This window comes from Ictalurus furcatus, chromosome 2 (genome assembly GCF_023375685.1).
Source record: "Ictalurus furcatus strain D&B chromosome 2, Billie_1.0, whole genome shotgun sequence".
NCBI classification, from domain to species: Eukaryota; Metazoa; Chordata; class Actinopteri; order Siluriformes; family Ictaluridae; genus Ictalurus; species Ictalurus furcatus.
In genome coordinates, this window is record NC_071256.1 from 2,546,962 (window position 1) to 2,571,146 (window position 24,185).

Below are 24,185 nucleotides of genomic sequence, written 5' to 3' on the forward strand. Positions count from 1 at the left end.
AGATGGTGTCAAGCGTGTTTGGCGGCAACCAGGTGAGGAGTACAAAGACAAGTGTGTCTTGCCTACAGTCAAGCATGGTGGTGGGAGTGTCATGGTCTGGGGCTGCATGAGTGCTGCCGGCACTGGGGAGCTACAGTTCATTGAGGGAACCATGAATGCCAACGTGTACTGTGACATAATGAAGCAGAGCATGATCCCCTCCCTTCGGCGACTTGGCCGCAGGCCAGTATTCCAGCATGATAACAACCCCAAACACACCTCCAAGACGACCACTGCCTTGCTAAAGAAGCTGAGGGTGAAGGTGATGGTCTAAATCCCATTGAGCATCTGTGGGGCATCCTCAAACGGAAGGTGGAGGAGCACAAGGTCTCTAACATCCACCAGCTCCGTGATGTGGTCATGGAGGAGTGGAAGAGGACTCCAGTGGCAACCTGTGAAGCTCTGGTGAACTCCATGCCCAAGAGGGTTAAGGCAGTGCTGGAAAATAATGGTGGCCACACAAAATGTTGACACTTTGGGCCCAATTTGGACATTTTCACTTAGGGGTGTACTCACTTTTGTTGACAGCGGTTTACACATTAATGTCTGTGTGTTGAGTTATTTTGAGGGGACAGTAAATTTACACTGTTACACAAGCTGTACACTCACTACTTTACATTGTAGCAAAGTGTCATTTCTTCAGTGTTGTCACATAAAAGATATAATCTAATATTTACAAAAATGTGAGGGATGTACTCACTTTTGTGAGATACTGTATATATAATCACATGACCGAGAAAGACACGTCACACAAATAGTGCTGAATTTTAATAAATTAAAACGATGCTCGATTTTTCTATTTCTATCTGTCTTTTTAGTCATTACTGTCAAAAAAGTGTGTTGGTTTGAGAAGGAGTTCTGTAACACGCAGAAATCAGTCTGAGAGTGTTTAGTCTTTAATATAATGATGGACTGAATCTGAAGGAAGAAATGATTAACAGAGGAGTGTTTATAATCTCTCCGTTTTTGTGCTCCTCCTCCAAAACCACCTCCCCATACACACGGAGAACCAGGAAGTTCATTTCAAAGGACACGAAACTCAGAGTTCAGAACAATCTCTTCTGTCTCTCTCTGTCTCTCTCGCTTTCTCTCTCTCTCTCTCTCTCTCTGTCAGTGTGTGAGTTCAGGAAAATGGCCGAGGCCAGTATTTCAGTAGATCAGGATCAGTTCATCTGTCCAGTTTGTCTGGATCTATTGAAGGATCCAGTGGCAATCCCCTGTGGTCACAGTTTCTGTAAGGTGTGTATTAATGACTGCTGGGATCAGGAAGATAAGAGCGGAGTGTATCGCTGTCCTCAGTGCAGAGACACTTTCACTCCAAGGCCTGTTCTACGCAGAAACAACATGCTGGCTGAAGTGGTGGAGAAACTGAAGAAGACTGAAGTCCAAGCTGCTTCTCATGCTCACTGTTACGCTGGACCTGGAGATGTGGAGTGTGATTTCTGCACCGGGAGAAAACACAAAGCCGTCAAGTCCTGTCTGATATGTCTGGCCTCCTTTTGTGAAACTCATCTGAAACCTCACTATGAAGTTCTTGGTTTGAAAAAGCACAAGTTAGTCGAAGCTTCTGGAAATCTACAAGAGAAGATCTGCTCTGAGCATGATAAAGTGCTGGAGATCTACTGTCGTACTGACCAAAGCTTCATCTGTTTTCTGTGTATGATGGAAGAACACAAAAGCCACGACACCGTCTCAGTTAAAGCGTACAGAACTGAAAAACAGGTGAGAAAAGCAAGTCTAATCTATTCAGAGTCATTTCATACAATTTACATTTTTTATCTAAAGTAGCTGAAGGTTTTCACTCCAAGCAGGAGACACACCTCATTCCACTGGTTTAATCATTGGTCTCCGTCTATAAACGACTGATGAGTTTGATCAGTTCTGACTCCTGATAGGTTGGAGTGAAAATCTGATCTTTGTGGATAAGATTATCCTTATCAGGTCAGAACAGTCAGTGAACATTTCAGCCAACACCCATCTGAACGTCATTTTACAGCTTTACAGTGTCGACTCATTAACTATTTATCTCTCATGTACACACTTAGCCCACAGCGCTAACAGCTGATCTCTGACAGGAACCACTGATCCATGAAGACTGGTGTGTACATGTAGTGATGCTGTGGATTTTAAAATAAGATGTCAGTGTTATAATTAAAAGATTAGCCTGACCAGTCACACCACCATGGTGTGTGTTGTTGCTGTTATTTGTGATGTAACCAAATCATTCCCAAACAGTTCTGAATACTGAAATACATTTGAGTGTTTCACATCTATGAACTTTAAAAACCCGACATCCAGTCTTTTACACTTTAATAAGGTTCTCCATAGAACCTGAGTGAACTTTAACCCTTCATCTGCAGTTCATATTCACCCACTGAGCTCATAATCTCATCATGCATACACAGTGTAATGAATTGTATTTGTCCTCAGAGTGAGTTAAAGGAGGAGCAGATGAAATCCCAGCAGAGAATCCAGGAGAAGCAGAAGAAGGTGCAGGAGCTGAAACAGGCTGTGAACACTATAAAGGTGAGCAGTGAGCAGAGACAGAGCTGCTCCTAGAAACACACACAACATGGACAACGAGTCATTTAGAGGCCCAGTAAGAGACGGAATGATAGATGAGCTTGTGTGTGTGTGTGTGTCTCCTAACAGCTCAGTGCACAGACAGCGGTGGAGGACAGTGAGGGGATCTTTACTGAGATGATCAGCTCCATGGAGAAAAGGCGCTCGGAGGTGACGGAGCGGATCAGAGCTCAGGAGAAGGCTGAACTGAGTCGAGCTGAACGACTCCTGGAGCAACTGGAGCAGGAGATCGCTGATCTTCAGAGGAGAGTCACTGAGCTGGAGCAGCTTTCACACACACACGATCACCTCCACTTCCTCCAGGAAATAAAGGTACACTACATCCACATTTCCAGGTGAAATATACAGGTTATGGTTCATTGGATAAATAATGGTTCTTAGACGTCTAAAACTGTTCCCCTTCGAGCCTTTTCTAATATGGAAACAACCTGCTGTAAGATTTTACTTAAAAAACTTTAAAGTAATTGTAGCTGTAATTTCTTCTCCTAATTTTATGCCTAATTGCTGTACGCAGGTTTTAGTCTCCGGCCGTCGCTCGCCCGAATCTATTAGATCAGAGTTTCAGTCTGATCTCAGTGAGGACTCACGCAGCATCACTGTCAATCAACATCTCTCATTTGATGGAGTGAGGAAATCTCTCTCTGCTCTGAAAAAGAGACTCGAGGAATTCTGCCAGGAGGAATTCATCAGAATCCCTGAACACGGTGAGAGAAATCGTCCTGCTGGGAAATCTTTACTTTCTCTGCAGCACGGTAAAGAGAGACATCAAATTTCCCCAAAACACACAGAAATGATTTCTTATGATTACGTGAACTTCCTGTTATTGCTGCCCTCTACTGGAAAGATGATTTTATACAGTTCCACTTTTTATTCATGTCTTAATAGTGTAAAAGCTTCTGTTTTATTTTCAGTTATTCTACTATGAATAAAGCACAGAGGACACACACACATTTATTCACACATTCCTACAAAGAGAGAGAGACAGAGAGAGTTTATAAGTCATATGAATAACATTTATTCAGTCAGAACATTTATTCTGTAGTCATTAGTTACCAAAGCAGCTCTCTGCTCGTGCTCATGTTATTAATAAAGTTTATTTCTCTGTCATTCAGAAGGAAAAAAATCTAATTTAAATCCCACACCTAGAGAATGTGTTTTCTAAAATAAAATGTCTGGGTTACGCATGTAACAATGTTCCCTGTGAAGGGAAATAGATGTTGCGTTTAGCATAACAGTATGGGAGCGCCCTTGCACGCGTGACTGGCATCTGAAGCTTGTGTAACGTCATGTCTCTATTTATAGGCCTGCCATCATCAGGTGACATGGCAATTAAGCGCGTCGCATGATATAAATATGGCACCTGTGAACCACGCCATCAGCCTCTATTATCTGATGCGAAGGCGCAATTGACAGGCCTGCCCTGGTATGAGAAAGCTATGCAATGTCTCGTTCCCTTCTCAGGGAACAGGGTAACCCAGACGTTCCCTTTCAAAGGGAACTCCACGTTGTCTTTAGCATAACAGTATGGGAACGAGAATACCCACTCCGTCATACCGAGGGTACGGCCTGTTCAAAAAGACCCAAGCCCGAGGATAACTGCAAGACACTCGAGCCCGGGGTGGAATGAATATCCCGGCTGTAATAACAAATGAATGTGTGTGGCGTAGACCACCCAGCAGCAGCACACACATCCTGTAAGGATAGCCCTTTGGACAAAGCCTTCGAGGAGGCGACCGCCCTAGTGGAATGAGCCCTTATGCCCAGAGGCGTAGTGAGACCGCGTGCCTCATAAGCAATAGAGATTGCTTCCACTATCCAATTAGAGATGCGCTGCTTTGACACAGCATCACCTCTATTGTCGCCGCCAAAGCAGACCAGCAGCTGCTCCAAATTACACCAGTGGCCGGAGCGGTGGACATAAGTACAGAGAGCCCTTACTGGACAAAGCAGGTGCATCCTCTCTTGTTCCGGTGTGAGGAACGGAGGAGTGTAGAAAGCCTGTCACACCACAGGCTGGGCAGCCGATGTAGGTACTTTAGGAATATAATCTGGCCTAGGATACAGGAAGGCCTCGGCTAATCCAAGGGCAAAGTCAAGGCAGAAAGGGGCAACAGAGAGAGCTTGTAGATCTCCTACTCGCTTGAGAGATGTCAGGGCCAGCAGAAGAGCTACTTTTATAGTCAGAAGCTTCTCAGAAGCTGACTCTAAGTGCTCAAATGGGGCCCCTGACAGACCTTCCAGGACCACAGAAAGGTCCCAGGAAGGTATGCGCGGCCTGCAGATGGGCCTCAGCCGCCTGACACCATGCATAAACCTCTAAAAGTTAGAGGATGTTGCACCACAGAGGCTCCATCAACAGGGGTGTGGCTGGCCGAAATGGTGACCACGTAAACCCTGATTGTAGAAGGAGCCCACCCCGCTGAGAAACGTTCTTGTAAGAACTCCAGGACTGTAGCTATTGGACAGTTCACTGGGTCTACAGTGGATCCCTGCGGATGGGAATCTCACAAGGAGTGCCATCTAGCAGGGATATTATCTCTGAGAACCAGATTCAAGCTGGCCAATAAGGTGCTACTAGCAGCAGACATAGACTGTCTTGGTGAACTCTCGATAGAACTGAGCTGAGCGATCGGGGGAAAAGCGTACAGATGTGACCTTGGCCACATGTGCACCATGGCGTCCAGCCCTAATTGTGCGGGAGGAGTGAGGGCGAACCACAGTGTAATGTCCCTGTGTGACCCAGGGGGCACGGACATAATCCTCCCTGATGGTCAATATATGAGACCACCTCTGTGTTGTCTGTAAACACATGGTGACCTCTCAATTGAGGAAGAAGGAATTTCAGTGCTAGAAATATGGCCCACATTTCTAGGCAATTTATATGTCGCTCCAGATGAGGGCCACTCCAGAGACCGTGAGCTGGACAGCTGTCTAAGACCGCACTCCAGCCCGGGAGGGAGGTGTCTGTCATTACCGCCTTGCGCTAAGGAGACACCCCTAGAGTGTGACCCAAGGCTAGAAGCCGGGGACACTCAAATTCTCAGAGTACGTAGGCATCGCCGTGTGACACTGATTACTCTCAGGGGTTTCGTCCTTGGACGAAACCCCCAAATTCTCAGTCACCGATGAAACGGCCTTATGTGCAATATGCCCAATGGTATGACATTGGCTGCCCATAAGCTCCAATAGTCCCCCATAGAGACTGGAGGGGATGCCAAGATCCAGCTTTATCTTGCTCAATGTTGATAGGATTGACCCTACGCATGTTGGGGATACAAACGCCCTCATCGTTGTAGAATCCTTATAACCCCTAGAAAAGTTGTCCACTGCACTGGGGAAAGCATACTTTTCTGAGGTTCAACCTGAGCCCCAAGCTCTTCATGTGGGCAAGAACAACATCTTGATGTTGAACTGCCAGTTCCCTGGATCATGCTAGAATTAACCAGTCGTCCAGGTAGTTTAGTACGCGGATGCCCTGGAGTCACAATGGGGCCAGAATGACATCCATGCACTTTGTGAAGGTGCATAAAGCTAGCGATATTTCTATGTGGAAATATGCCCCTTTTAGATCTATCATCGCAAACCAGTCCTCAAACTGAATCTGTGGGATGATAAGTTTGGGCATCAGCATCTTGAACCTGTATGTCTGAAGAGTACAGATCAGATGATGCAGATCTAAAATTGGCCGCATTTTTGAAAATTGGCCTCTTTTTTTTGCAGACCAGGAAATAACGGCTGTAAAAACCTTCCTCCCTTAGGGGATGGGGTACATGTTCTGTGGCCCCTTTGTCCAAGAGGGATCTTACTTCCTGCGCTAACATCGGGCTCTGGTCTGTGCTGACTACTGTGGTGAGCACACCTCTGAACCAGGGGGGTCGAGCTCTGAACTGGACCCGGTAACGCTTTTCTACAGTAGACAGAACCCATGGAGACACATTTGGCAGTAGTTTCCATGCTGCCAGACGTTCACTATTCCACATTCTATTGGAGGGAAAGCATCAGATTTTCATTGCCCTGTGACCAGAGAACACTGAAAACCTTGGCTAGGGGAGGCCGTACAGTAGCACTGGGGGCTAACTGCCCTAACAACCTCATGTCCCCTGATATGTCCCTCCATGGCCCCTCAGGACCGCTCTTCTTTGTCTGCTTGGCCTTTATGACCATTCTCAGATTAGGCCTAGTAGCAGGCCTAGATTAGGCCTAGTAGCATCCACTAGTGTGGCCGCCCAGTTCCCCTGGCTGTCTGTGGGGGTTGGCGGGCTGCCATACTCACCTTCTGTGTCTCCCTCGCACTAGTGTTGGCCCGGGCTCCACTCGTGGATGCCTGGGTGAACTCGACCCAACAGGGAAGGAACTGGCTGAATGCTGCCATATATCGAGCTCACTCAGCAGGTCTGCTTGGTAGGCCTGCAACACTGTCATTGTCTGCAGTGACCCACAAGCAGGACTACTACTGCATAGGCCTTACCCACCAATGCCATGGTGGCCTTACACAGTGGCTTAGATGGCAAAGCCAGCCCCCCTAAATTATCTGCTGTCTATGGAGAGAGGTAGCTTCCAAGCACCTCCGCCACCTTCAGCATAGCTAAATAGCCATGCCGTTCATTCCCCACAATGGCCGAATAATCCAACATCGTGGGGTTATAAATACCGCTTATGCATGGTTTTCCCCCAGAAGCCTGATATTTTGTCATGCAATTCTGGAAGAAAGGGGAGTTTACTGCAGTGTGAGGGATTTACTTTCACTGGGGAGAAAAAAGCTCATCCAGCCTTAGTAATCACTTCAAGCAGCTCTTTATATGATGATCTCAGTTTTTAGTACACCATTCTGGCTCCTCGGTGTCAGACAATAATTATTATTATTATTTTTGTGTGTGCATGTTTTTTCCATTTCGGCTTTCAGTTACTGATCGCGTGTGCAAGGGCGCTCCCATACAGTTATGCTAAACGCAACGTGGAGTTCCCTTTGAACATCAGACACAAATTTGATCACTTTAAACTGTTTCCGTCTTTTACACCACCTGATTTTTCCTTCTCCATTTTGTTTCTGTGTCTCCACAGCTGCAGCAGATCAGATCATTTTACCCTCAGAACCAAAGAGCAGAGAAGATTTTCTGCACTGTACGTGTAAAACACACACACACACTCTCTCTCTCTCTCTCTCTCTCTCTCTCTCTCTCACACACACACACATCCTGTGATTAATATCTAACATGTTCACATATGTCATGTGTTTAGATTTCTGTGATCTGACTCTGGATCCCAACACAGTAAATTATTACCTCATTCTGTCTGAGAGGAACAGAGCGGTGATGGGCAGTAAGAGAAAGCAGCAATACTCTGATCATCCAGAGAGATTTGACTACTCCTATCAGGTGTTGAGTAAGGAGAGTGTGTGTGGACGCTGTTACTGGGAGGTGGAGTGGAGGGGTGCTGGTGTGTACATGTCAGTTTCATATAAAGATATCAGCAGGAAAGGACGGGGTAATCAGTGTGTGTTTGGAGGTAGTGACCAGTCCTGGAGTCTGTGGTGTTCTTCTTCTTCTCTCTATTTCTGGCACAACAATATTAGGAGTGATCTCCGAGTTCCATCATCCTCCAGAATAGGAGTGTATGTGGATCACAGTGCAGGAACTCTGTCCTTCTACAGCATCTCTGACACGATGAAGCTCCTCCACAGAGTCCACACCACATTCACTCAGCCTCTATACGTTGGATTCCTAGTGCTTTATAAAGGATCAACTGTGAGATTATGCGATCCAAAATAAAATATTAGTAATGTGATTTGTTTTATTTAAATGAGCAACTTTACTTTTTTATATCAAGCTTAATTCCAATGAAATATGAGTCATTTATTTGTGATTTCCCAATATTTTAGATCTTTCCTCTGTCTTTTAGGAGATTTCAATGTTATACTTTAGTGCTTGAAAGTTTGTGAACCCTTTAGAATTTTCTGTATATCTGCATAAGACCTAAAACATCACCAGATTTTCACAAATCCTAAAAGTAGAAACTATTACACTTGGTCATTTATTTATTGAGGAAAATGATCCAATATTACATATCTGTGAGTGGCAAAAGTATGAGAACCTTTGCTTTCAGTATCTGGTGTGACCCCCTTGTGCATTAATAACTGCAGATAAACGTTTGGGGTAACTGTTGATCAGTCCTGCACATCGGCTTGGAGGAATTTTAGCCCGGTCCTCAGTACAGAACAGCTTCAACTCTGGGATGTTGGTGGGTTTCCTCACATGAACTGTTTGCTTCAGGTTCTTCCCCAATATTTCTACTGGATTAAGGTCAGGACTTTAACTTGGCCATTCCAAAACATTAACTTTATTCTTCTTTAACCATTGTTTGGTAGAACGATTTGTGTGCTCAGGATCGTCGTCTTGCTGCATGACTCACTTTCTCTTGAGATTTAGTTCATGAACAGACTTCCTGACATATTCCTATAGAATTCACTGGTATAATTCAGAATTCATTGTTCCATCAATGATGGCGAGGCGTCCTGCCCAGATGCAGCAAAACAGCCATGACACTACCACCACCATGTTTCACAGATGGGATAAGGTTCTTCTGCTGGAATGTAGTAATGTAGTGTTTTCCTTTCTCCAAACATAATGCTAATATTATATTTTGGTCTCATCCATCCACAGAACATTTTTTTTCAGTAGCCTTCTGGCTTCTCCATGTGATCTTTAGCAAACTGCAGAGGGGCAGCAATGTGCTTTCTCCTTGCAGCCCTGCCATGTACACCATTGTTGTTCAGTGTGCTCCTGATGGTGGACTCATGAACATTAACATTCGCCAATGTGAGGGAGGCCTTTAGTTGCTAAGTATTTACCCTGGGCTCCATTGTGACCTCGTGGACTATTACACATCTTGCTCTTGAAGTGATCTTTGTTGGTCTCCACTCCAGGAGAGGGTAACAGTAGTCTTCAATTTCCTCCATTTGTACACAATCTCTCTGACTGTAGATTGGTGGAGTCCAAAGTCTTTAGATATGGTTTTGTATCCTTTTCCAACCTGATGAGCATCAACAACTCTGAGGTCCTCAGAAATCTCCTTTGTTCGTGCCATGATTTACTTCCACAAACATGTGTCGTGAAGATCAGATTCTGATAGATCCCTGTTCTTTAAATAAAACAGAGCGCTCACTCACACCTGATCATCATCCCACTGATTGAAAACACCTGACTTTAATTTCACCTTCAAATTAACTGCTAATCCTAGAGTTTCACATACTTTTGCCACTCACAGATGTGTAATATTAGAACATTATCCTCAATAAATAAACGACCAAGTATAATATTTTTGCCTCATTCGTTTAATTTGGTTCTCTTTGTCTACTTTTTAAAATGATAATGTTTTAGGTCATATTCTGCTTCAATACTGTGTTAAAATTCATGTTGGTCTACTCATTACATGTCAGAAACATGTATACCAATATGTAACATTAGAGACGGTCCCTTTATTTGCGCATATCTGCGAATGCTGAACGTCCAACGTCAAACCAACTTTATTCCAGTTTGCTAGGTTCATCTTCATTTGTGGCTTGTCTGCACAACCCCACCACCAGGGGCCGCCCCAGAGTAAGATTTTACAATAGTATCTGCAATCCATTGCTCTTCCTGTGAGACTCGGATGTGAAGACTTGAATTTTAAGATCTGAATTTTTGCAGCCTGAATTTGTGAGGTTGAAAAAAATAAATGTGTTGAAATATTACCTGATGAATAATGAAGATGGTATTTTAACACCTGAATATTTTGGAACTGTATTTTAGGAAGGTGAATATGTGTGCACTGAATTTTTAATTTTGTTTTCAATCAAAATATACACACCCAGTGAATTGCAGAGGAAACTAATTCAAGCACTGATATTGCTGGGGGTTTTTTTCAGTTTGTGTCAAACTGCTGGACAGAAAAATTCAAGTATTGTTATTGCGATATGTTTTTATTCAGTTTATGTAATTCAACATGCCATTATGCCTTGAGGACATTTGGCACTATTATACTTCCATACCTGTCTTTATGCTCCTCCTCCAAAACCACCTCCCCATACACACTGAGAACCAGGAAGTCCATTTCAAAGGAAACGAAACTCAGAGTTCAGTACAGTCTATCTCTCTCTCTCTCTGTCTCTGTGAGTTCAGGAAAATGGCCGAGGCCAGTATTTCAGTAGATCAGGATCAGTTCATCTGTCCAGTGTGTCTGGATCTACTGAAGGATCCGGTGACGATCCCCTGTGGTCACAGTTTCTGTAAGGTGTGTATTAATGACTGCTGGGATCAGGAAGATAAGAGCGGAGTGTATCGCTGTCCTCAGTGCAGAGACACTTTCACTCCAAGGCCTGTTCTACGCAGAAACAACATGCTGGCTGAAGTGGTGGAGAAACTGAAGAAGACTGAAGTCCAAGCTGCTTCTTCTGCTCACTGTTACGCTGGACCTGGAGATGTGGAGTGTGATTTCTGCACCGGGAGAAAACACAAAGCCGTCAAGTCCTGTCTGATGTGCCTGGCCTCCTTTTGTGAAACTCATCTGAAACCTCACTATGAAGTTCTTGCTTTGAAAAAGCACAAGTTAGTCGAAGCTTCTGGAAATCTACAAGAGAAGATCTGCTCTGAGCATGAGGAAGTGTTGAAGATCTACTGTCGTACTGACCAAAGCTTCATCTGTTACCTGTGTATGACGGATGAACACAAAAGCCACGACACCGTCTCAGTTAAAGCATACAGAACTGAAAAACAGGTGAGAACTAGAGACAGTTTTTAGGACCAATTAATTCTATTCATGTCTAAAATCAGTTGTTTTAACCTAGTTAAAATTTTATTTGTAGTTTTTTTTAAAAAATTCCATTTGTGTATTCATAAGAATTTTAATATCTTTTAAAAGATTATTGAAATATAATTTTTCATCATTAAGAGAATGTTGAATTTCTTCTTGCTCAGTGATGGTCATAAACTCGTCAGACAGGTAAGTGAACATTTCTGCTGACTGGGTGAGGCAACACACACATTCCACAAAGAGAGATAGATAGAGAGAGAGAGATAGACAGACTCAGGGTAAAGCAACTCACATTTCAAAACATTTCTCCTGCACGTAGTTTACAGTTGCATTTTTCTGCCAGGGATGGTAGAAATCTTACATCCTGCAGCTTTAAATAGGCCGCTCTAATAAAAAGACAAAAGCACTTCATTAACAGGATTATATGGGAGGAATTAGAGGAATGTAGAGGAAGTGGAGTAAATAAAAAACCTAATCAACTAAATGTTCACAGAGTGAGTTAAAGGAGGAGCAGATGAAATCCCAGCAGAGAATCCAGGAGAAGCAGAAGAAGGTGCAGGAGCTGAAACAGACTGTGAACACTATAAAGGTGAGCAGTGAGCAGAGACAGAGCTGCTCCTAGAAACACACACAACATGGACAACGAGTCGTTTAGAGGCCCAGTAAGAGACGGAATGATAGATGAGCTTGTGTGTGTGTGTGTGTGTGTGTGTGTGTGTGTGTGTGTGTGTGTCTTCTAACAGCTCAGTGCACAGACAGCAGTGGAGGACAGTGAGAGGATCTTTACTGAGATGATCGGCTCCATGGAGAAAAGGCGCTCGGAGGTGACGGAGCTGATCAGAGCTCAGGAGAAGGCTGAACTGAGTCGAGCTGAACGACTCCTGGAGCAACTGGAGCAGGAGATCGCTGATCTTCAGGGGAGAGTCACTGAGATCGAGCAGCTTCCACACACACACGATCACCTCCACTTCCTCCAGGAAATAAAGGTACACTACATCCACATTTCCAGGTGAAATATACAGGTTATGGGTCATTGGATAAATTATGGTTCTTAGACGTCTAAAACTGTTCCACTTCGAACCTTTTCTAATATGGAAACAACCTGCTGTAAGATTTTACTTAAAAACTTTAAAGTAATTGTAGCTGTAATTTCTTCTCCTAATTTTATGCCTAATTGCTGTACGCAGGTTTTAGTCTCTGGCCGTCGCTCTCCTGAAATTATTAGACCAGGTTTTCAGTCTGATCTCCGTGAGGACTCACGCAGCATCACTGTCAATCAACATCTCTCATTTGATGGAGTGAGGGAATCTCTCTCTGCTCTGAAAAAGAGACTTGAGGAATTCTGCCAGGAGGAATTCATCAGAATCCCTGAACATGGTGAGAGAAATTGTCCTGCTGGGAAATCTTTACTTTCTCTGCAGCAAGGTAAAGAGAGACATCAAATTTCCCCAAAACACCCAGAAATGATTTCCTATGATTACATGAACTTCCTGTTATTGCTGCCCTCTACTGGAAAGATGATTTTATACAGTTCCACTTTTTATTCATGTCTTAATAGTGTAAAAGCTTCTGTTTTATTTTCAGTTATTCTACCATGAATAAAGCACAGAGGACACACACACATTTATTCACACACTCCTACAAAGAGAGAGAGACAGAGAGAGTTTATAAGTCATATGAATAACATTTATTCAGTCAGAACATTTATTCTGTAGTCATTAGTTACCAAAGCAGCTCTCTGCTCGTGCTCATGTTATTAATAAAGTTTATTTCTCCGTCATTCAGAAGGAAAAAATCTCATTTAAATCCCACAGCTAGAGAATGTGTTTTCTAAAATAAAACGCTGATTAAACATCAGACACAAATCTGATCACTTTAAACTGTTTCCGTCTTTTACACCACCTGATTTTTCCTTCTCCATTTTGTTTCTGTGTCTCCACAGCTGCAGCAGTTCAGATCATTTTACCCTCAGAACCAAAGAGCAGACAAGATTTTCTGCAGTGTACGTGTAAAACACACACACACACACACACACACACACACACACACACACACACACACACACAGTCACACACCCATATACACTCTCTCTCTCACACACACACACACACACACACTCACACTCACACACACACACACACACGCACTCACACACACACACTCACACACACTCACACACACTCTCTCACACACACACACACACACACACACTCATACACACATACACTCTCACTCACACACACACACACTCACACACACTCACACACACACACTCATACACACATACACACATACACTCTCACTCACACACACTCACTCACACTCATACATGCTCATATACACACACACACATACACACTCATATACACACACGCACATACACTCATACACACTCATGCACTCACACACACACTCACACACACACATCACACACACTTACACTCACACACTCAGTCACACACTCACGCACTCACTGACACACCCACATCACACACACTCTCGCACACACTCTCACACACACACACACACACACACACACACACACACACATCCTGTGATTAATATCTAACATGTTCACATTTGTCATGTGTTTAGATTTCTGTGATCTGACTCTGGATCCCAACACAGTAAATTATTACCTCATTCTGTCTGAGAGGAACAGAGCGGTGACAAGCAGTGAGAGAAAGCAGCAGTACTCTGATCATCCAGAGAGATTTGACTCCTACACTCAGGTGTTGTGTAAGGAGAGTGTGTGTGGACGCTGTTACTGGGAGGTGGAGTGGAGCGGTGATGGTGTGTACATATCAGTCTCATATAAAGACATCAGCAGGAAAGGATCGGGTGATGAGTGTGGGTTTGGATACAACAATCAGTCCTGGAGTCTGTGGTGTTCTTCTTCTTCTCTCTTTTTCTGGCACAACAACATTGAGACTGATCTCAGAGTTCCATCATCCTCCAGAATAGGAGTGTATGTGGATCACAGTGCAGGAACTCTGTCCTTCTACAGCGTCTCTGACACGATGAAGCTCCTCCACAGAGTCCACACCACGTTCACTCAGCCTCTATACGCTGGGTTCTGGCTTTACTGGAGTTTAATCTCTAAATCAGGAACAACTGTGAGGTTGTGTGATCCAACAAAATAATGATTTGAGGTGTTTTATGGTCAGTAATTTGTCAGTAAATAAAACTCCGTGCACATTTCCTCATTGATCCCCATCTGTCAAATAAATGTTCATATTAAATCAGTAAAAACACTAAAGATTAAAACGCTGCATTTCGACTCGGCCTAGGATCATCAGTTACACATATAAAGGAAATGAAAGTGTAAGATCTGAATGTATTCCCAATGACATATAAAAGTTCTACTGATTTCTGAAATTAGTGAAGTGAAATGCCTAAACTCTCTATAAATCAAATCTCTTTATCAAATTGGAGAGAATTTTTAAAGGAAATTCAATGAAATATTTTGAGCGACAGGAGCAGTGCAGTAGGTATGTAGCTAGGGAATCAAAATGGCCACCTAGTTACACGTTGCATTATGGGTACCTGTATAGTTTGCAGTGATGTCTGTGAAAGTGATGATGATGATGATGATTTATATTAAAATATCTGTATCCAGTTATTTGCCTAATCTAAACTATGTGCACTCAGGGCTGTTTTTGGTCTGACACAGTGGGAGAGCTGATGGTGGCGGGGATGTTAGTTTAAATTAGTTAGTAATATTGTCATTTTTTGCAAATAATAAAGACATTTGTAGACACTGAACATGATGTAGACATGTACATGAGTCCCTGACAGTAAAAATTCTGAGAACTTGATTATCTTCTGTAATTAACGAACATGGAGACCAAAATAAAGCTTTCCAGGATTTCTCAGAGTCATCCCCATATTTTGCGTCATTTGTTTAATTTGGTTCTCTTTGTCTACTTTTTAAAATGATAATGTTTTCGGTCATATTCTGCTTCAATACTGTGTTAAAATCCATGTTGGTCTACTCATTAATCTTACATATGAATCATCATGACTGTACTTATACTGCATATATTCAGTTGGATGGATTCTTGGATAACAAAAATAAAAAATATATTTAAATATGTGTTAAATCCATGTGTAATGTCTATTTTTGTGTCCTTTTTGTTTGTTTTGGTATGACTATTACACTAAGTGTTGCCTTAATGAGTACCTTGTAATCAAAATTTAATAAAAACGTTAAATGCAAAGCTAATTTATCCCAGAACAAACAGAAAACCTACTGCAGCATACAGTAGCTGCACACACAAATCCATTGCTTTGTCGGTTACGCGCTCTGCTATATCGGACACGCGCTTTGGTTCCGCGCATGCGCAGTCCCGTCTGAATTTTGAAACAGAATGGCGGTGCTGCTAGAAACAACATTAGGCGACATCGTAGTGGATTTATACACCGAGGAAAGACCCAAAGGTACGATTTAACCTGAAATGTCAGGTGTCAGGTATCCATATGCGTGTTTAATATGTATATAAATGAGGTAGTTATTGGTTTAATTAATGCCAACTGAGATAAACAGAACAGCTAGTCAGCTAGCATAGCATAGCTATGTTTATCGGTTTCTAGTTCGCCGCTTGTTTTAGAGTAATAGGTTAATGAGAATAAGAAATTTAACACGTTTTCTAGTTAAACTGTTGTGTGTTTATACGCGTCAGCTTTAAGAGACGAGACCAGGAGCACGGCTTTTCCTCTCTACATCAATGTCTACTGTCTTTACTGTCATTACTGATAAAATAAAGTGTGTTGGGTAGAGTAGGAGTTCTGTGACACGCAGAAATCAGTCTGAGAGTGTTTAGTCTTTAATATAATGATGGACTGAATCTGAAGGAAGAAATGGTTAACAGAGGAGTGTTTATAATCTCTCCGTCTTTGTGCTCCTCCTCCAAAACCACCTCCTCATACACACAGAGAACCAGGAAGGTCATTTCAAAGGCTGTTATTACAGTTGTTTACGATTGCTATGACAATTTTTTCAATACTTTGAACAATTTTCCTAAACTCTTAACACAGTTAGCACAACATCCGTCTGTGTAGGCTGTACAATTAACACAATTCTTGTTGCTTTGACACAAAACGCGTACAGTTAACGCACATTTAAAATGCTTGAACTTCTTTTACACACAAGCTCAACCAAGACCGAAACAGTGGATTTGTACTACCAAATGTACAAATGCTTTCACACTGTATGTCAGAACAGATAACATCATGTTCTAAACCTAACTTATAGGATAAAGTCAAAGTGAACAGCTGTTCATACTGTGAATTGAAACATGTATATATCCCCCTGTATTTTATTCCATTGCTACTGAGAAACAGCTGATTGAAGTTGGGCAAATAGATCAATCACGTCTGATTCCCAGCTAGGAAGCACACTCAGGTGTTGAGCTTCTGTCAATCGCATGACCATATGGTATACAGTAAAAGAGGACCTCTTTGGGCTGATCTTGTGTGGAAAAGGAACAATATAGAGCAACAAAAAGTAAGAAAAATGCCTGCACGAGGGAGAGGAAGACAAGTACCAGGACAAGGCAGAGGAAGACGAGTACCAGGACAAGGGAGATGAGTAGGACAAGGGAGATGAGTGGGACAAGGGCAAGGGTGAGGAATACCTGGATGAGGACAAGGTAGAGAGAGAGGAGTTAGAATGCGTGGTGGCGCTCAGAGAAGGGCCAGAGCTAGGGTACCTGATGAAATAAGAGCTACTATCATAGACCATGTCATAAACCACGGGCTATCATACAGAGAGGCTGGTGAACGAGTACAACCAAATCTCAGCCAGGGGACACAGTGGGATCCATTGTCCGGATTTTTCAAGAAACCGACAGGTATGATATTGTATAAGGGCTCCTCCTACTGCAAAGTGTAAATACAGTCATTTTACCATGTATTACTGTACAATGACCATATGCCTGTATGGCAGATTAGAAGATGGCTTTTTTCTTTTTTTATTATTATTCTGTGGCTTTTTCCCTCTGTATATTTTGTATTTTCACACAATAAACAGCAGTTATATTGCATATCTTGCAGTAATGTCCTGTTGCAAATAGAGACTTTTCTGCAGCAGTTCTGTCTTCTTTTTTTCATAAACCGAACATTCTATAAAGCTACTCTGAGATGGGTCATTCATTTTTTGTACTGAATTTCTGCAGCAAAGGAAACAAAATGCATGCATTTAGTAAACCCAACAAAACCAAAATGTAGAGAGGCTTCAAAAGAAACTGCAGTGCAAAGCACAATCTATGATCAATACAATATACTGTCTATTGTATAAGGGCAGACCTGACACTTATAAAATAATGCAGTTTCTGTAATTCCATCTGATGTTAGTGTTTTTATGACATTGTGCTATGATTAACTAAATGTTCCTGTTGGAAGAGAACATGTGTTCGTGTTTTGGTAGATGTGGTTTATTGTGTTAGTGTATTATTGTATTTTGAAAATTAGTGTTGGAGTTTAGTTTACAGTGTGTGATCTTGAGCATGAAATTAACCGTTTTGCCAGTTGTCTGTTGTAGGTGTGTTGGTGTGTTAAATTGTTAAAAGTATTGAAAAAATTGTCATAGTGATCGTAAAAAACTGTAACATCTAAAGTGTTCACATTTGTCATGTGTTTAGATTTCTGTGATCTGACTCTGGATCCCAGCACAGTAAATTATTACCTCATTCTGTCTGAGAAGAACAGAGCGGTGTTACGCAGTGAGAGAAAGCAGCAGTACTCTGATCATCCAGAGAGATTTGATTCCTTGTGGCAGGTGTTGAGTAAGGAGAGTGTGTGTGGACGCTGTTACTGGGAGGTGGAGTGGAGCGGTTATGGTGTGTTCATATCAGTATCATATTCCACACCACTCAGAGTTCACACCACATTCACTCAGCCTCTATACGCTGGGTTCTTGCTGCACTCTCATGGATCAACTGTAAGGTTATTTGATCCAAAAAAAATCTAAAAATGAAATTACTCCATAATCGCTGACCATTAACTTTTCATAAATTTTACTGATTTTTAAACAGTATGAATTTTAAATGAAATCACATTCTAATAAACATTTACATTTTCTTTCATGATTACTTGTAAATTGAATTGATGAAGCATAACTTCCCACATGATGCTGCCACCACCATGCTTCACTGTAGGGATGTTGTTCTCAGGGTGATGTGTAGTGTTGGCTTACAACCAAATGTTGGCCAAACGTTCAATTTTGGTCCATTAGACCTAGTAAACTTTTTCAACATGTTTGCTGGAGGTTTTTCTGGTTTATCCTGGATGGAGGGATTCGAAATCATTACAGTATTTAGTTTTATAGAGACGAGGCAAACAGTTCCACACATAGCATGCTCACTGGGAACATTCTGTACACAAGACTTTAATCTTTATGATTACAGAAGCAGTTTTAGGGGGCAAAGCTACAGTATTCAGGTGATGTATTCAAGCAGAATGATGAGTATTAAGACTTTTTTTTTTTTTTTTGAAAGCGCAAGTCTTTAAGCTATCCACATCCAGATCTGCTCCTTGTTATACATTTCATTATTTCAGGTACTAGTAATGAACCTGCACTTTTATTATTATTATTATTATTATTATTATTATTATTAAAGCAGACATGATGGATCCTAATAGGCCAAAATTCTGCTAAGGTTCTGTGGAGCAAGACTAGAAGATTGTGGTTTATGGTAGTTTAAGCTGCACTTAAATCAAGCAACGAATGCAAAAAGACTGAACTTTGATCAGAGGCCAATAGTCGGTAATTTACTACTTTAATCAACGCTGTTTCAGTACTGGTAAAGTCTAAACCCTGACTAAAAGATTTAACGTGTTCTTTTACTTTACCATGGTGGTAAATTTAAATGAGTAATGTGGACTGTAATAAGTATGTATGAAGTTACTGGAAAACTGTATAATCCTTTATTTTTATAAAATATAACCCCAAACATCTGTAAAATAAGACTGTATTCTGTCATTTGTTGTCATGTATCAAGAAACTCTGGACTTCAGTTCCCATCAGCCACTGCACTGCACTAGCTGTCACATGACCACCTGCACCTGATTCACGTTTTGTTAATGAGCACTCGTGTGTATATATAGTCATTGTCTGCACTGTTTGCTTGTCTTTCGTTGTCCTAGACTCTTGTCGTTTATGTCTCGGTGTTTTGTTTCATGCCACAGTGTTATACCAAGTTGTCTTAGTGGCTTTGTTTCGTAATACGTTTGTTTAAATAAATGTCATTCTCTGCACTTGCTTCTGCCTCAACCTCAATACATGACAGAACAAAAGACCCATTATCAGAAGCAGCAGATCACCAAGATGGACGCCTGGTTTGCAGCATATGAGGAGTGGTATAGAGGACTATTGGAGCAGGGTAGAAGGACAGATGAACTACTCGCTCAGAATGACCGCATGCTCTGGCTGCCGCGGCGGGACAGACCATGCACCAGGTCACCACTGGCAATGTTCACAAAGGAGTACGCCATGCCACGCCGACAGGAGGGGGAGTCTGTGGTCGGGGCTGACACCAACTCCCACCCTCTCTCCCCTATTATGGCTCTCGCTCAGCCTTCATGTTCAGTGGAGGACATCGCTCTGCCTCCACGTTCCGTGAGAGACGTCGCTCCATCTCCTACCGGACTCAAGGAGTCCCCACTGTTCAGCTACCACAAAGTCGCTCTGCCTCCCTGGTCAGCTGTGGACGTCGCTCAGCCTTCCTGTTCAACTGTGGACGTCACTCAGTCTTCCTGTTCAATTGAGGTGGTCGCTCAGCCTCCCTGTTCGGCTGTGGACGTCGCTCAGCCTCCCTGCTTGGCTGGGGTCGTCGCTCTGCCTCCCTGCTCGGCTGGGGTTGTCGCTCTGCCTCCCTGCTCGGCTGGGGTCGTCGCTCCGCTGTCCAGCTCCGCCGAGGACGTCGCTCTGCCTCCCTGCTCGGCTGAGGTCGTCGCTCAGCCTCTCTGCTCCACCGAGGACGTCGCTCCGCTGTCCAGCTCCGCCGAGGACGTCGCTCCGCTGTCCAGCTCCGCCGAGGACGTCGCTCTGCTTCCCTGCACTGACGAGGACGTCGCCCCGCTTTCAAGCTCTGGCGAGGACGTCGCCCCGCTTTCATGTACTGCCGAGGAAGTATCTCTGCCTCCCTGTGCCGTTGTGGAAGCCGCTCAGCCTCCTGGTTTTGCTGGGGACATTTTGCCCAGGGGGCCAGGACCACCAGATGGAGGAAGTATCATTTTGGGCGCTCCGGGAGTAGCGCCCTTAGGGGAGGGTTCTGTCATGTATCAAGAAACTCTGGACTCCAGTTCCCATCAGCCACTGCACTGCACTAGCTGTCACATGACCACCTGCACCTGATTCACGTTTTGTTAATGAGCACTCGTGTGTGTGTGTGTGTGTGTGTGTGTGTGTATATAGTCATTGTCTGCACTGTTTGCTGGTCTTTCGTTGTCCTAGACTCTTGTCGTTTATGTCTCTGTTTTGTTTCATGCCACAGTGTTATACCAAGTTGTCTTAGTGTCTTTGTTTCGTAGTACGTTTGTTTAAATAAATGTCATTCTCTGCACTTGCTTCTGCCTCAGCCTCGATACGTGACATTTGTCATAGACCAAGCTACATTGAGGAATCTATATGTAGTCACATCACTACTGGTTCATTCAAATATGTTTCTGTTGTTTCATTAAAATATGGTTGGGTATGAATATCAGTTTAATAATTAACCCTACGTTTATTAATTTGATTAATCTTTTTTTTTTTTTAAACTTAGCCAAAATGACACATGGAAAATATAACCCTAAAGTTTATCCACATGTGATCTAGTTTAGTCATCATCATCAATATTGTTATTATCATCATTATTGTGTTGCCTTTGTTTACATGTGATTATTATGCAAATAGTTTGTTTTGGGCTGTGCCTTGTTTACCTACCCTTCCAGCCTGTAATGTATTAAACGTTATGAAAGTGAGGATGGATGCAAGTGCAGTTAAAGACTTTTATTTGAGAGGGTCAGGCAGACAAATCCAAATCATGAGACAGTAGCATGGTCAAAATAACAGGCAATGGGTCAGGCGATCTACAAAGAGGAATAATCTGGGCAAGGCTAGAATCAGAAACGAGAAACGAGAAATAAATGCAGGGTAAGGAGATAACACTCCATACTACACAAGGTACAAAGAGACATGAGTGGTTTAAATGACAAACGTAATCAGTGGTGAAACACAAGACAGCTGAAAACAATGATGTCACACCTACGGGAAACAACTAATGACAAGACAGGGGCGGAGACAGGACAAAAACCATACCAAAAGTACATGTAGAAAGTAAACAAAGTCAATGTCACTGAAGACCCAAAAGACCCCCCCCCAAAAAAACTGCCAGAATACGTTCCCCTCCCCTGGCGGTCCTGGCCCTTTGGGCAAAATGTCAGCTGAACCAAGAGACTGAGCACCATCCTCAGCGGAGCAGGAAAGCAGAGCGACGTTCTCAGCGGAGCGACGTTCTCAGCGGAACAGGAAAGCGGAGCGACATTCTCAGCGGAGCAGGAAGGTGGAGCGTCATCCTCCATCGCCTCTGCAGGCTGAACATGGATGGTTGTGTCAACAGACTCGGTCGTGAGCAGATCTTTGTCCGTGTCAGCAGACTCGGGCGTGAGCAGAACTTGGTTGTCCATGTCAGCAGACTCGGGCATGGGTAGAACTTGGTTGGTCGTGACGTCGGTTTCAGGCATGAGGAGAACTTGGTTGTCCATGTCTGCAGACTCTGGCGTGAGCGGAACCTGGTTGGTTGTGACGTCGGCTTCAGGCGTGAGCAGAACCTGGTTGGTCGTGACATCGGTTTCAGGTGTGAGGAGAACTTGGTTCATCGTGTCAACAGACTCTGACATGAGCAGAACCTGGTACGTGATGTTGGTTTCAGGCTTGAGTAATACTTGGTTTGCCATGTCAACAGACTCTGGCATGAGCAGAACCTGGTGGGTCTTGACGTCGGCTTCAGGCGTGAACAGAGCCTGGTTGGTTGTCAACCTCGGACAGGAACCTTGCTTGAGAGGCCGTCTCCCCGACCTCGGACAGGAACCTTGGTTGAGAGGCCGTCTGCCCGACCTCGGACAGGAACCTGGCCTGAGAGGCCGTCTGCCCGACCTCGGACAGGAACCTGGCCTGAGAGGCCGTCTCCCGGACCTCGGACAGGAACTTGACTTTATGCTGGAGCTCTGGAGATGAGACAACCTCATGGGTCTCATGCTGGGGCTCTGGGGAGAAGGTCGCCATGTTGACCTCCAACGGGTGCTCGGGAGCTGAGACTATCTCGTGGGTCTCAGGTTGGAGCGCTGGAGATCAGGTCATCATGTTGACCTCTGGCTGGACCCACTTCGTGGGTCTCAGACTGGAGCTCTGGGGAGGAGGTTGTCTTGTAGGTTTGGTGTGTATTCTGGACACCCAAACTCCTTTATCAATAGTCCCACCAACTGAGTTACATCGTGAAGACCCTTGGATTCTGTACAGGCCAGACGCTCCTCCCACTGGCGGGCTTGGCCAATGAGGCGGGTGAGTATGAACCCCAGCCAGAGCCTCTGTTCAGGCTTGGGGTGCGCCAGGCTCAAAAAATGTAATTGGCAGTCAAAAAGAAAATACTCAGGGTAGCCGAAAAATCCGTCGTATGGCTCTGGGGGATCCATGGCAACCCATTGATGATGCTTGATAGAGTTGAGTCTCAGTAGGGTGTTCCTTATTACCTTGCATGATGTCTCCTTCGCTTTGCTGCCGCTTCCATGTTATAGATGAAGTATTCTGTCATGTATTGAGGCAGAGATGGAAGGAAGTGCAGGATATTTAGTTTAATACAAGAAGTACAAGTCCAAAGGATCAGGCAGAAATCAAAAAATAAAGACAGTCAGAGGTCAGGCAATTAAGCAAACAGTCCAAACAAGACAAGGCAAAAAGACAAGCTCGAAAACAAGAACAAAGTCAAAACCAGGATCAACAAACAAGGAATTAAGGCTTGGTAACGACGGAAACAAAATGTAACTTAACACATACTTCACAAAGAATAAGTGTTTGAACAGTCTCTTATATGTGTGGTGTGATTGTGAATGTAAATTGGATGCAGGTGTGCGTGATTAGAATGAGAGTGTGTGTTCTGGGAAATGCGGTCCATGGCGGCCATGTTTGTAGGCCGCAGTGCAGGATATGAAATGTAGTCACTGGCTTGCTGTGATATGACAGCATGTCTATATCATGACACATTCAGCTCAAAAACATTGTTTGTGTCAGTAATACAGTTTCACAAAATGCAGAGTAAATTCTATTACAGACATTAAATACCCAAATCACACTGGAAGCATATTATCACCCAAATCATTTCTAGTTCCTTTCTTTACGTTTTAGACTTCGACTCGTGCCTGAGTGTGATGCTGGTGTGTACTGACACCAAACTGTGTGCTGAGGAAGAAAGGGATTCAGCTTCAAAATGGAGTTCTGGCTGTTTTTAGCCCTGCAGGTTTCACTAACACAGAGTGTATGAAGGACTCGATTTAAATCGAATCGCATTCAGACACAAAGCTGAAGAAGAGGAAAGAACGGGATTTTTTCTTTACTGCATAATGATACAGAAAGGATGAATACTTTGTTCAATTACACCGATGTGATCAGCTCCCGGTCCTCTATCAGAGTTAAAGACAAGTCCTCAGTCTATATATATATATATATATATATATATATATATATATATATATATATATATATATATATATATTTTAATCACATGACCAAGAAAGACACG

At 43.3% G+C, this 24,185-nt stretch overlaps 2 protein-coding genes across 2 annotated transcripts; both read left to right on the forward strand.

The window, feature by feature from the left end:
* The first annotated feature begins 1,109 nt into the window (after window positions 1-1,109).
* Window positions 1,110-9,876, forward strand: LOC128619183 (tripartite motif-containing protein 16-like). The gene is made up of 6 exons (XM_053643176.1): window positions 1,110-1,761; window positions 2,470-2,565; window positions 2,692-2,934; window positions 3,137-3,326; window positions 7,684-7,743; window positions 7,861-9,876. Exons 1-6 carry the CDS (start codon window positions 1,171-1,173, stop codon window positions 8,388-8,390), a joined length of 1,710 nt encoding a protein of 569 aa, XP_053499151.1. The 5' UTR covers window positions 1,110-1,170; the 3' UTR covers window positions 8,391-9,876.
* Window positions 9,877-10,318: 442 nt separating this feature from the next.
* On the forward strand, window positions 10,319-15,290 carry LOC128618723 (tripartite motif-containing protein 16-like). Its single transcript, XM_053642525.1, has 6 exons — window positions 10,319-11,373; window positions 11,903-11,998; window positions 12,153-12,395; window positions 12,597-12,786; window positions 13,352-13,411; window positions 14,005-15,290. The coding sequence occupies exons 1-6, from the start codon at window positions 10,603-10,605 to the stop codon at window positions 14,550-14,552; spliced, it is 1,908 nt and encodes a 635-aa protein (XP_053498500.1). The 5' UTR covers window positions 10,319-10,602; the 3' UTR covers window positions 14,553-15,290.
* The last annotated feature ends 8,895 nt before the right edge of the window (window positions 15,291-24,185 follow it).